The sequence below is a fragment of the Muntiacus reevesi genome, chromosome 18 (genome assembly GCF_963930625.1).
Source record: "Muntiacus reevesi chromosome 18, mMunRee1.1, whole genome shotgun sequence".
NCBI classification, from domain to species: Eukaryota; Metazoa; Chordata; class Mammalia; order Artiodactyla; family Cervidae; genus Muntiacus; species Muntiacus reevesi.
Window position 1 is genome coordinate 12,760,501 of NC_089266.1, and position 12,177 is coordinate 12,772,677.

Genomic DNA, 12,177 nt, shown 5'->3' on the forward strand with positions numbered 1-12,177 from the left:
TTGTATATGTATTGAAGCTGTCTGAATCAGCATTCTGGTTATTTTTAGCAGGAATGTTGGACTGAACTATCAGCTTTTTCCTTAATTCTTCAAACTTCAGAACCTCAATTATTATTCATTCTTCCATTGTTTTAGCACATTCTCAGTGAATGCCCACAACATAACTGGCATTGTGCATCATGCTAAGTAAGCACTGGGAAACAATGGGGAACGTGATGGTCAATTTTAGGTGTCAGTTCGGCTGGGGCACAGTGCTCAGATATTTGATGTCAAACATTATTCTGGATGCTTCTGTGAGGGTATTTTTTAGATGAGATTAACATTTAAACCAGTGGACTTTGAGTGACGCCAGTTACCCACTCCAGGGTGGGTGGACCATGTCCACTCTGCTGAAGGTCTGCTGAGAATACTGACCTCCCATGAGGGAGAAGGAATTTTGCCAACAGGACTCTGCCCTGGGCCTCCAGCCTGCTGGTCTACTCTGCAGATTTTGACCTTGTCTCTCCACAAGTAAGGACTTCCCTGTAGCTCAGACGATAAAGAATCTGCCTGCAGTGCAGGAGATGCAGGTTTGATCCCTGGGTCAGGAAGATTTTCTGGAGGAAGGAATGGTTACCCACTCCAGTATTCTTGCCTGGAGAATCCCATGGACAGAGGAGCCTGGAGTCTGTGGGGTCGCAGAGTTGGACACGACTGAGCAACTAGCACTACACTACTACACTACTGCTACCTCCACAGTCGTGTGAGCCCTGTTAACCTAAGAAACAGAACGTCTTGTTGGTATACAGGCAAAATGGGTTTATTCAGAACAGCAAAACATTGCGATTCGGGAGAAGAAAAAGCTGCAGACAAAGCCAACAAACAAAGGAGAGGAATGTTATTTTATAGACAGAAAGGAGGAAGCTGGAGGGGTTGTTTTGAACAAAAGTCAACCCACTCCAATATCCTTGCCTGGAAAATTCCATGGACGAAGGAGCCTGGCAGGCTACAGTCCATGGGGTCACAAAGAGTTGGACATGACTGAGCGACTTCACCACTGAAGCAAGTGAGAGTTGAGGGTAATCACTGGTTTTCATTGGCTGAGTAGACTGGGTAATTGATTTCTTGTAGGAGATGCAAAGAACACCTCTCCTGATGAGGCACATTTAATTGAGGATTCTTTCCTGTTGATGATTCTTCTTGCTGGGGTCTGTAATTGACAGTTTTTCCTGTTCTTGACCCTGAGCGGCCCCAAGGCAATGGCTCTTGCTGACTCATCTTTACCTTCAGGCTGGGTCTGGGCGGACTGTGTGTGAGCTCTCCCTTTTGGCCTTCCCGCTCCATTTTAAACAGGTTTCCCTTTATTAATCCTCACAGCCATTCCTTAAAACAAACCTCCCTCTATATATACACACACACCCTGTTGATTCGATTTCTCTGGAGATTGCTGATTGACACATGGATCTATAGACAAAGAATGCCACCTGCTGTACCAGTGAACAAAAGATGTTGAGGTCATCAAGCCCTTAACTACTAAAGCCACCCGCCTCCCCACAACTGTGTACCCTCAGGAGATTCAGGATGGAGAACACAGAATACTGGCCCTAGATAGTTAGGGTGTATGTATCAAAGGAATGGTTTCACTAAGCTCAGACTTTTGCATCTTCCTATACATAGAATAGGACTTCCCTGATGGTTCAGCAGGTCAAGAATCTGCCTGCAACGCACAGGTTCGATCCCTGGGTCCGAGAAATCCCCTGGAGAAGGGAACGGCAACCAACTCCAGTATTTCTTGCCTGAAAAATCCCATGGACAGAGGAGTCTGACAGGCTCCAGTCCAAAGGGTCGAAAAGAGTCAGACACGACTGAGCCATTAAGCACACAAACATACACAGAATAGCACCAGGTTCATTTATTCGAGATGTCTGGTTTTTTTTAATTAGCAGAAGTCTTTTGATGTTTGACTACCTGTTTTTGTTGTTTTGGTGTGGGTTGTTTGTTTTGTTTTTTGCAAAAACGTCTATACATCCTTGCCCTTCCTTCCCTCTTCTGATTAGTCCCTCAGAACCACCTGAGAGGCTATCTTCCCAGCTTAAGTCCTCAGTAATGTCTCCAATCGGAGAAGGCAATGGCACTACACTCCAGTACTCTTGCCTGGAAAAATCCCATGGACAGAGGAGCCTGATGGGCTGCAGTCCATGGGGTCACTAAGAGTCGGACACGACTGAGCGACTTCACTTTCACTTTTCACTTTCATGCACTGGAGAAGGAAATGGCAACCGACTCCAGTGTTCTTGCCTGGAGAACCCCAGTGATGGGGGAACCTGGTGGGCTGCCGTCTATGGGGTCGCACAGAGTCGGACACGACTGAAGCAACTTAGTAGCAGTAGCAGCAGCAGTGTCTCCAATAAAACATAATGAGTCTCAACTTTTAGGCTGTTTGTTTTTTTCAGTCGATGGAATAAAGATTTTACTCAATCCTCAAACCTCAAACCATTAAAATCTACTTGGGAGATTGAAGATAATTGGATGCGCGGGTGCTATGTCGCTTCAGTCACGTCTGATTCTTTGTGACCCCATGGACTGCAACCCTTTAGGCTCCTCTGTCCATGGGATTCTCCAGGCAAGAATACTGGAGTGGTATTGCTATGCCCTTTCCCAGGGGATCTTCCCAACCTAGCGATCAAACACGAGTCTCTGAGGTCTCCTGTATTGGCAGAGGGGTTCTTTACTACTAGCGCCACCTGGGAAGCCCAATTGAGTAATCACCTGCAAACAAACAGAAACGACAGCATCCCGTAGGGTGTTACAGGAGCGTCCAGGTCGAGAAAGTCCCTGGGAGGGGTGATGCTCAGACCTGGAGCCGGTGGAGGTGATGAGGGGCGGGAGCAGGACGCACTGTCACGGGCAGGTCACAGGTCAGGTCGGGGAAAGGCTTGGGCGAGAGTCACCGGGGTCTCGGGACTGCTGGAGCACGACAAGGCTCCGCCCCGACCTCACGTCGCCCCGCCCCCTCACCCTCGCGCGCTCCGGCCCGGTCCCGCCCCTCAACCAATCCCCGCGCGCCGCCGTGGCGTCGCTGCGCCTGCGTGCGGCTTGATGCGGGTTGGCGGCTCAGAGCTGGGCCGGAGGCCTGAGTAGGGTCCGCGGCCCTGGGGCGGGGAACATGGAGGAGCTACTGAAGCGGGAGCTGGGCTGCGACTCCGTCAAGGCCACGGGTCACTCGGGTGGCGGATGCATTAGCCAGGGCCAGAGCTACGACACGGACAAAGGGCGAGTGTTTGTGAAAGTGAACCCCAAGCCCGAGGTCAGGGTCTCCGCGGGTGCGGGTTGGGGGGCCGGGCCGGGCCGGGCCGAGGGTCTGTGTTCCCAGGCCCTGGTCCGGGCTTGCGGGTGGGGGCCGGTCTGGAGTTGGGGTCCGTGGCCGGGCTCGGTGTCAGGAGCCGGTCCGAGCCTGGGCCGTTGGCTGAGGAGGCGCTGGGTGACCAGTGTCGTCGTCGGGCCGGCTTGGACTTTTTCGGTCTCAGTGGCTCAACTCTGCGGCCCCTCGAACCCTCGGGAGGTCGGTGCGGGTCCATGCCGGTCCGGCGCGGGCCTCTGTCGCCACTTGGACGCTGTGGATGGTTTTCCCGCGCGACCCAGGTGGCCGCTGCTTTGAAAGTCCATTGTTTGGCGAGTTTTGAATAAGGACAGGTAACAGAAACCCCTTGTCTTGCGATTTATTTGAACTTGCAGAGATCAAAACCCTTTATGAGTATTGGCAGTAATGTAGCCCTGGCCTTCGTTCTCAGGCCTTCGTCAACACTACCACACTCTAGGCGATTTTAAACCCGAACGTGTGTTTTTCGGGGTCTGGTCTTGGAGGCTGGACGTCCAAGAACGTGGTGAGGCCTCCTTTCCTGGTGTGAAGGCCACTTCTCCCCATGTCCCCATGTGGCAGAAGGCCCGGGAGAGCTCTCTGGGGTCTCTTAGAGGAGCTCTAATCTTCCCATGAGGGCTCCACTCCTGTGGCCTGGTCACTTCCCGAGGCACCGCCTCCTAACACCATTATATTGGGGGTTAGGTTTCAACCTATGAATTTTCCGGGGCCACATTCCGTCTGTAGGGCCACCCCTCCATTCTATTGGTACCTGAACGTTTTCTCAAGGGTTCCCGTATAAAATAGGTGAGCCTCCCTGCTGAAGTTGACTTACTCTGGGATGTCACTTCTTTGCACACTTTGGGTGGGTCGTGCCCGTAGTGTTAGCTGGGAGGTCCCAGATGCCTCTAGTAGGCCGGGAGCAGGACTGGAAATGCCTTGCTTCAAATAGGGCTGAAGGCCGTGACCCCAGTACTAGATCCTGTGTGTCGCGCACCCTCAGCGCTTCTATCCTTTCCTTGGAAATCACACTTGCAGAATCCCACCCTACATAGTGTGGGATGATCTCCTTTCTGGATTGATGCTGATATCTCAAGACCAGCCCTCAACTCTGTTGTACAGGGATCGGCTGCATGTCATTCTGTACATCCCTTCTATAGGGAATTTGGCAAAAAACGGCCCTTGAAGTTGCTCTTTCACATTGGTTTCCCCGAGGCAGTACTGATGTAGTGGAGGTGTCCTTCCTTACTTTCTATCACAGGCCTTCTCAAGGTTCTTTTTCTATTATGTGGTTCTGTCCTTTTCATGTCTATATTTTCACTGTCATTAGTATTTGTAATCTTTCAAAACTTGGTATGGATTACAGGGAAGCAAATGCTTTCCAGCGATTAAAATGGAACTGCTCAGCAGTGCTTTTTATTTTTTTTTTTTTTATTTTTTATTTTTTTTTCAAGAAAACTCAGCAGTGCTTTTTAAACGTTGCCCTTCTACTACTATTTCTTCCAGTTCTTGTTTTTTATTTTGTCATCAGGGTCTATTTTATTTTTGCTAGTCTTCACATAAATTCTTTCTAATTCTTTGGTAGATAGTTTCAAAAAGGTCTTTTTCTAGTTTGCTTGGATAGATACTTGTGTGAGTTATGCAGATGTACCGGCTGTAGCAGAAACATTTGCTGATTGTATAGAAAATAGGACTGTCTTTATGCTTTGTTTTTTAGGAGGTGAAAATGTCTTCTGGACTTCTAAGAGAAGACTACATGGCTGCTCTTCTGTTTTCCTTCTCACTCTCTGCTCGATTGACCTGGTTTAAGTTTTTCCTCTTCGTTATGCTTATCTGTCCTTTGCATGCTTATATATTTGGTTTTTTCTCTCATGTTCCTCTTCTAAGTCCTGGATCTTTTGTAACTGCGCCCCAACTGATGCTTACATTGCCCTGGTCCCACTCTGAAGGAGTGGTCTTAGGGTTAGACACGTAGGACTGTGGTAGTAGACACTTCTGTGAGGGAGCCTCGCCTCTAGCTGGGTTCACAGACCCTTTTTTACCTCTCCCTGCATTTTTTATTTTTTATTAAAAAATTTTAAAATTCTATTCCTTGCTTTATGCTGCACAGCGGTGCTTTAGTACGAAGTACATCCTGGCCCCAGGTGTGTTCCTTCATCTTCAGAGAATGCTATGAAAATTCTCCGTAAGACACAGTTCTTCTCTTACTTCTCAGCAACTTTAGCTCTCCAAGGTAGTATACTAATAATTTGTAAAGTGTTTAGAATGGACTGTGTTAACTGTTAGCTGCTAACTCAGTTAATTACAGCAGCAAACCTATGAAATTGGTACCGTTATTAACTCCATTTTACAGATGAGGAAACCAAGGCCACAGAGTTAGTAGCTATGAGGGATAGAAGTAGAAGAATATCCTGGGTCACTGTTTTTAGTGGACCCAAACTGGAAGCCCAGCGTCCTTCATTGGACAAACACATTTTAGAACCTTTGCTCTACAGAACAAGGACAATAAACTCTATTGATGCGCCAGCATTACAAATGCAGCGTGAAATGAAGAGGCCTGATTGTCTGCCTCTGTGTAGATGACAAAACAGACGGACAGATGCTCTGGTGGGGTGGGAGTGTCTGGGCGGAGAGGAGTGCCAGGCGGCCATCATGTGGATGTGCTGACTTTGGAAGAATTAGAGTTGGATGCTTTTGAGTTTGCATTTTTCTTCATATATGTCTGTAGAAATTTTACTTAAAAAAGATACTTTAAAGAGGAGGAATTACTTAGTCTGGTAAGTTAGAGAAGATTTCTCTGAGAAATAAAAATTTTTATTAAGTTGAAATGTGAAGCATGACAAGGAAGGGGCTGACTTAGCGAAAGAATGGGGAGGGGTATTCCATGCAGAGGTGACATGGCATGTGGAGGTCTCCAGGCTGGAGGTGGCTGGGGATCTCTGAGGAACTGAGAGAGGCTGTAATCCAGGAGCAAAAGGGGTGTGTGCACTGGCATATAAGTGTGGAGGTGGAGCCTAGGTAGGAGCCCAGATGAGGGTGCAGGGGAGTGGGCAGAGCCAGACCCTATGGGGCTGTCACTCAGGAAGTGGGGTGACAGCTTGGGGTGTGTTCCAGGGTGAGATTTGCCTTAAAGCAGGAGCAAGGACTTTTGAACTAGAAATGGGAAAGGCGATGGAGATGAAGTAGTGTCCCGTGCTAGGAGATGCCATAGGATTTGGTGGTCCATTCAGGTGAGAAGTGTCACCAGCTTGGTGGCACATGCAGTTGAGGGCCACCTGTGCCTGAGGGCCCAGTGGGACAGGATTATGATTGAGGTGCTGTGTGAGGATGACCCATGTACACAGTCCAGTTGTGCACCAGGCATAGGTTCCTCCCTCTGGAGAGACTGGGATCAATTACAGCATATGTGCTCAGTTGTATCCAGCCCTTTTGCAACCATAGCCTGCTAGTCTCCTCTGTCCATGGGATTCTGTAGGCAAGAATGCTGGAATGGGTTGCCACACCCTTCTCCCAGAGATCTTCATGACCCAGGAATCAAATCTGTCTCCTGCATTGGCAGGTGGATTCTTTACTACTGTGCCACCTGGGAAGCCCAATGACAGCATAAACATACACAAAACTGGCAAGCACAATCCCTTTCTTTAATTCCCATGAAGCTTCAGAAAGTATAATCTGCTCTACTAAAAACTGGAAAAGCTGTCTGTTCTATTGAGTCTGCAGTCAGAGAGCCTTGGTTGTGGTGCTGGAGAAAACACGTTCACACAGAACCTTGCTATCCCTCCTTCTCCCCTCCCTTGTTGTTTCTCTGACAGGCCAGAAGGATGTTTGAAGGTGAGATGGCAAGTTTAATTGCCATCCTGAGGACAGGTACAGTGAAGGTGCCCAAACCCATCAAGGTCCTTGACGCCCCAGGAGGCGGCAGCATGCTGGTGATGGAACATTTGGATATGCGGCATCTGAGCAGGTACGTCCTGGCAGCTTCACCTCTGGGGGGCTTTGTCCTTCCTCTGAGTGGGAAGCTTGCATTTGGGGGTACAATTCTGCGGGATGTGATAGAAGAAACCTGTGACCCCACAAATCCCTGGGTCCTGCAGAATGAGCAGCATGTATTCGGAGGGCCAAAGGCAAACAGGAGAGGAGTCTTGTGCTGAGATGCTGACAGAGGACCTGACTGTAGGCTCCAATGAGGTCCTCCATTCCCCCTTGCTTCACCAGAACAGACTCTCTTCTCACTGCCTCACCTGCTTCATGTCGCTTGAGATCTTTCAATTACAGGTGGGCCCCCATTTCTGCCACGTGTTTAGTGGTTCCCTTTTGGTTTCACAGTCATGCTGCAAAGCTTGGCACCCAGCTGGCAGATCTACACCTAGACAACAAGAGGCTTGGAGAGACTCTCCAGAAGGAGGCTGGCATAGTAGGTACGGCTGTGGGCCCGAGGGGACACCCCCCCACCAGACAGAGGAGACAGCTGGCCAGTATGGGTGTGTGGGCAGAGTTGTGCTGCTGCTGTGTGTGGTCAGACCTGTGTTGCTGCCACAGGAAAGGAGTGTAAACCCAAGGCTGCATATTTGGTGTGCAGTAGACAGTGAATGCGACTAGTGTGTTGTTTCAATAATGCATTTGAAAGACAGGAAATATTTCTGTAACTCGAAGTTCCATCATATTATAGTTCCTTTGATCTCACACTCCCCAGAAGAAAGCCTATCGAAGTTTCTCTGGCTTACCATACCGTGCCTTTTCTTCTAGGAACAGTCACACACGAGGCTCAGAATGAGAGCCCTCACAACTGACCTTTTTAGGGCTGAGAGTGTCTTCCAGGATTTTCATCCTTTGACATTGGAGAATTCACCTGTAGCCCAGATGGTTTCTCCGCCTGGCAAAGTAGCAGACACAGCAGGGACAGACGACCAAGAACTTACTGTCTTAGGGGAATTCCCTGGAGATCCACTACAGGGGGCACAGATTCAATCCTTGGAGGGAACTAAGATCCCAAAAATGTGGCCAAAAAATAAAAAATAAGTTAGAAAAGACAGCCTCATCGCCTCCACCCACATGTAGTTCAGGCCTTCAGGATTTGCTTTGAGTTTGGGAAGCCACAGAGGATGACCATTTACAAGCACAGCGGCTTATTTCCCATAAGTGACAGATGCTAAAGCGGCCACTGGAAGCCATTCTCTCCTGTTGGGTCATGGGGTGGATTCCCTCCTTGTTGGGACACAGGGTTGTTGTCACTCCTCTGATGCCTCTCCTGGGAAGCAGTGGGTGTCCAGGATCATTGACTCTGACGGGGCAAGCTTTATTCTGGGCCTTGATAGTGTGTGGAGGCCAGGACCCTTGTCTGTTTCTGGAAGAGGACCCAAGATGGAGAAGGGCACGCTGAGGTCAGGCCTCAGAGCTTCTCTGGGCTCCCAGAGCAGGCCCCAAGGGAGCAGGGGGATTGTCATCTCTCTGGTTTCCTTTTGCTTGCAAGGGAGAAGAGATGAGCAGGTGGCGCGGCCCTTTGTGGCCCAGTTCGGGTTTGACGTGGTGACGTGCTGCGGGTACCTCCCCCAGGTGAGTGACACCAGCACTTTGCCTGCATTTCCCAGTTGTGTCAGCCATTTAGAAGCACCCTCTCTTTTGGTGAAATTTGTTAAAAGGTCTTTGCTTCTTTTTTTTCTTTGCTAATGTAAAGAGATCGGCATGGAGAGTGTCCACCTCATGCTAGGTCAGCTCAGAGGAGCCAGGAAGGACTAGCAGGTTAGGTTAGGATGCTGGATACCAAGGGGGCTGAAAATTAGAAGGTTAAACAGCGTTTGATCTTAAATAGGAGACTTTCAAAGTAGCATAATAGAAAGGGACTGTAACTTTGGGTTCTATGATTTTGAGGTTGGCTGCCCTGGGGGATTCAGCCCGGGGAGCCACACTCAGGCCGAGTGGGTAGGATGGCAACTGCGCCCTCTGAGGAAAAGCAAGCAGCTTCCTGGGAGGGCAGCACTGAGTAAGCCACAGGGCACTGTCCACTCGGTTCAGATCTTGAGATGTTGTGGGAGGTTGTCCAGGAGCTTGCTGTCCCTGCACGTCCTCCAGACCCCAGGCTGCTGGGTCAGCTCCCCTGCTTCACACTTGCCCTTGTGGTGGCGCCTCTGGGGGTCAGCCCTCCCCAGCCTGGCTCTGGCGCCTTCCCCTTAGCTCTGCTGTCGCCCACACAGGTGAACGACTGGCAGCGGGACTGGGTCACTTTCTACGCCCAGCAGCGCATTCAGCCCCAGATGGATCTGGTGGAGCAGAGGTCTGGGGACAGGGAGGCCCGCGAGCTCTGGGCTGCTCTGCAGGTGAGTGTCCGTCTCCCTGCGCCCTCCCCCCCACCTGTGCCCATCATGTCCTGCAGGTGCTGTGGCCGACACAGCCACCTTGGTCTGGGTCAGGACGGGAGGCGGGTGTGTCTGTGCACCAACCAGGCACTGGGAGCCACACTCACAAAAGCCCATGTGTCCCTCCCGTACGCATCCATCACTTTGCTGAGGCTGCATTTACCCCGGCAGTTAAAGATCCCCGACCTGTTCCGTGATCTGGACATCGTCCCAGCCCTGCTCCACGGAGACCTCTGGGGAGGAAACGTAGCGGAGGATTCCTCTGGGCCCATCATCTTTGACCCCGCTTCCTTCTATGGCCACTCGGAGTATGAGCTGGCAATAGCCGGCATGTTCGGGGGCTTCAGTAGCGCCTTCTACTCTGCCTACCACAGCAAAATCCCCAAGGCCCCAGGCTTCGAGAAGCGCCTGAAGCTGTATCAGCTCTTCCACTACTTGAACCACTGGAATCACTTTGGATCCGGGTACAGAGGGTCCTCCCTCAGCATCATGAGGAATCTCATCACTTGAGCTCGGGAGGGAGGCCCGAGTCCTGGTTGCCAGATCGTGACTGGACCCCTGTGGCCAGCCTCTCCTACCCTGGAATAGCTTCATACCAATTTTCCCAGCCTCATAAATAAAGTATGTGATGTCTCAGATGAAAGCTTTTATCACCCTAAAGTTAGACTTCATAGCTGGATGCAGCTGCACTAGAAATTGGTGTGAACCAAGGGACCAATGGAGGGTGGGCTGCCTTTAACCCACAGCTGCCCCAAAGGTAGAGAAGGGAGGTGGCCAGAGTGCCAGGTGCTGTCACCAAGGGCATCTTCCCACCAGCTCCCCGTCTACAGGAGCGACTGGTATCCAGGGTCATGCTTCTTGGTGGGTCAGACTTGATTGTGGACGTGAAGGCATTGTCCTGGGAGCACCGCCCGATGACCAGTTCCAAACCCAATACGCTCCCTTTCCTCTGCTGCCGCTGGACCTGCTCATCTTTATAGCTTGTGAGCTGTCGTTCATCGACAGTGTAGAAACCAGTACTGCAGCAGTGGTTTCCCTCCTTCAGTCTTGCGGTGGTGAGAGATGTTCATGAATGCCATTGATGCTAGCAAATCCTTTTGCATAAAAATTGGAATAAACTTTGAGTGGCTTCAGTGATGCGTGAGACTGTATTTTCCTCGTTTAAATTCTCTTCTGTTTATTGGAGCCGTTTGCCAGGAAACTCTTGTAATGTGACAATAAATAGGTACAACTGTTGTTTCTTAAAAATAACACTTTTTTTTCCTCCTTGACTTTGTTCAGTAAGAGAAAAGCTCAGAGCTTCCAAATAAGGGCAGGTGTGGCCTGAGGAGTTGCTGCTACCAGTTTAACTGCTATTGTCATCATATGAGATTTGCTTAATGGTAACGGGAGGTTGAAAGTAACTCTCAAATTGCATTTCAAGGAAGAAGGCGATGGGTGACCCCTACTAGTTCTGGCTCAGGCCTTGGAGGACACTGGTGTTAGAGGGGACAGTTTCTCATGACAAAGGTCCAAGAGGATACATCCATGTTTGCCCCTTGTCTGTTTTTTGTTTCTGGGTCAGGGCTCCTCAGTGGAATTCAGAAGTGGCTTCAGAGTTTGGTTTTTGGGAGAGGATTGTGACTTTTTTTTTTGGCTGCGTTGAGTCTCAGTTGCGGCACTCAGGATCTTTTCATTGTGCGCGCTGGCTTAGTGGCCCCTTGGCAAGTGGGATCTTGGTTCCCCAACCAGGGGTCAAACCTGCCTCGCCTGCACTGGAAGGAGGATTCTTAACCACTGGACCACCAGGGCAATCCCAGTGACCTTTTTTTAAAAATCACTTTAATTGTTACTCTTTTAAAAATTACTGTCATTTATTGATGTTTCTTCACTGTATTGGCAGCAGTGGCATGAGAAAATACATAAATAAAATTTCTCCATGCACAAAAGGTGTCTTGACTGACTGAAGATGACACAGGAAGAATGTGTTTTGGTCGGAGGAAATTCCTCACTGTGCTTGGGGGCTGAGGTTGGCCCAGCAGGGCACCTGCAGTGAAATTTCCAAGCAAAATTGGGTGCCCCAGATCAGCCCCAGCCTGGGCCAGGAGGCATGTTGGGGAGAAACCTGTCCCCTCCAACCCCTTAGCAGGCATCCCTGGCTCCCCTTCTCCTCCTGGGGCCCCGGCCCTGAGCTGAGAAATCTCACCAGGTAGATGGAGGGGGGCCTTTGCCTGGGGGTCCAGCAGTGAGTTCCCACCACCTTGCAGTCCCCACGTGTCCCTCTCACTTGAGTGCTAGTTGTCTGGACTGTGACTTCTAAGAGCTTGTGGTTTGTCAAAAGTTTCAAACCTAGTAATTCCTAAACTTGTTTGCCAGAATTTTAGCATCTTTACTGTGACCTTGGTGTGGCTTCCCTGGTGACTCAGATGGTATAGGATCTGCTTGCATTGCAGGAGACCCGGGTTCAATCCTTGGGTTGGGAAGATCTCCTGAGAAGGGAATGGCTAC

The 12,177-nt window shown here is 50.1% G+C and overlaps 1 protein-coding gene across 5 annotated transcripts; it reads left to right on the forward strand.

Annotated features, from left to right (window-relative positions):
* Positions 1 to 3,062: 3,062 nt before the first annotated feature.
* On the forward strand, positions 3,063 to 11,276 carry FN3KRP (fructosamine 3 kinase related protein). Of its 5 annotated transcripts, none has more exons than XM_065909887.1 (7): positions 3,149 to 3,286; positions 5,448 to 5,570; positions 7,150 to 7,301; positions 7,664 to 7,755; positions 8,808 to 8,890; positions 9,529 to 9,651; positions 9,862 to 11,276. In XM_065909887.1, the coding sequence occupies exons 3-7, from the start codon at positions 7,159 to 7,161 to the stop codon at positions 10,198 to 10,200; spliced, it is 780 nt and encodes a 259-aa protein (XP_065765959.1). In that variant the 5' UTR covers positions 3,149 to 3,286; positions 5,448 to 5,570; positions 7,150 to 7,158; the 3' UTR covers positions 10,201 to 11,276. The 5 variants fall into 5 exon arrangements, with proteins under 5 accessions (XP_065765958.1, XP_065765961.1, XP_065765959.1 ...); XM_065909888.1 differs by lacking the exon at positions 5,448 to 5,570 and adding an exon at positions 5,055 to 5,140 and having other exon boundaries at positions 3,167 to 3,286; XM_065909886.1 differs by lacking the exon at positions 5,448 to 5,570 and having other exon boundaries at positions 3,063 to 3,286.
* Positions 11,277 to 12,177: the final 901 nt, after the last annotated feature.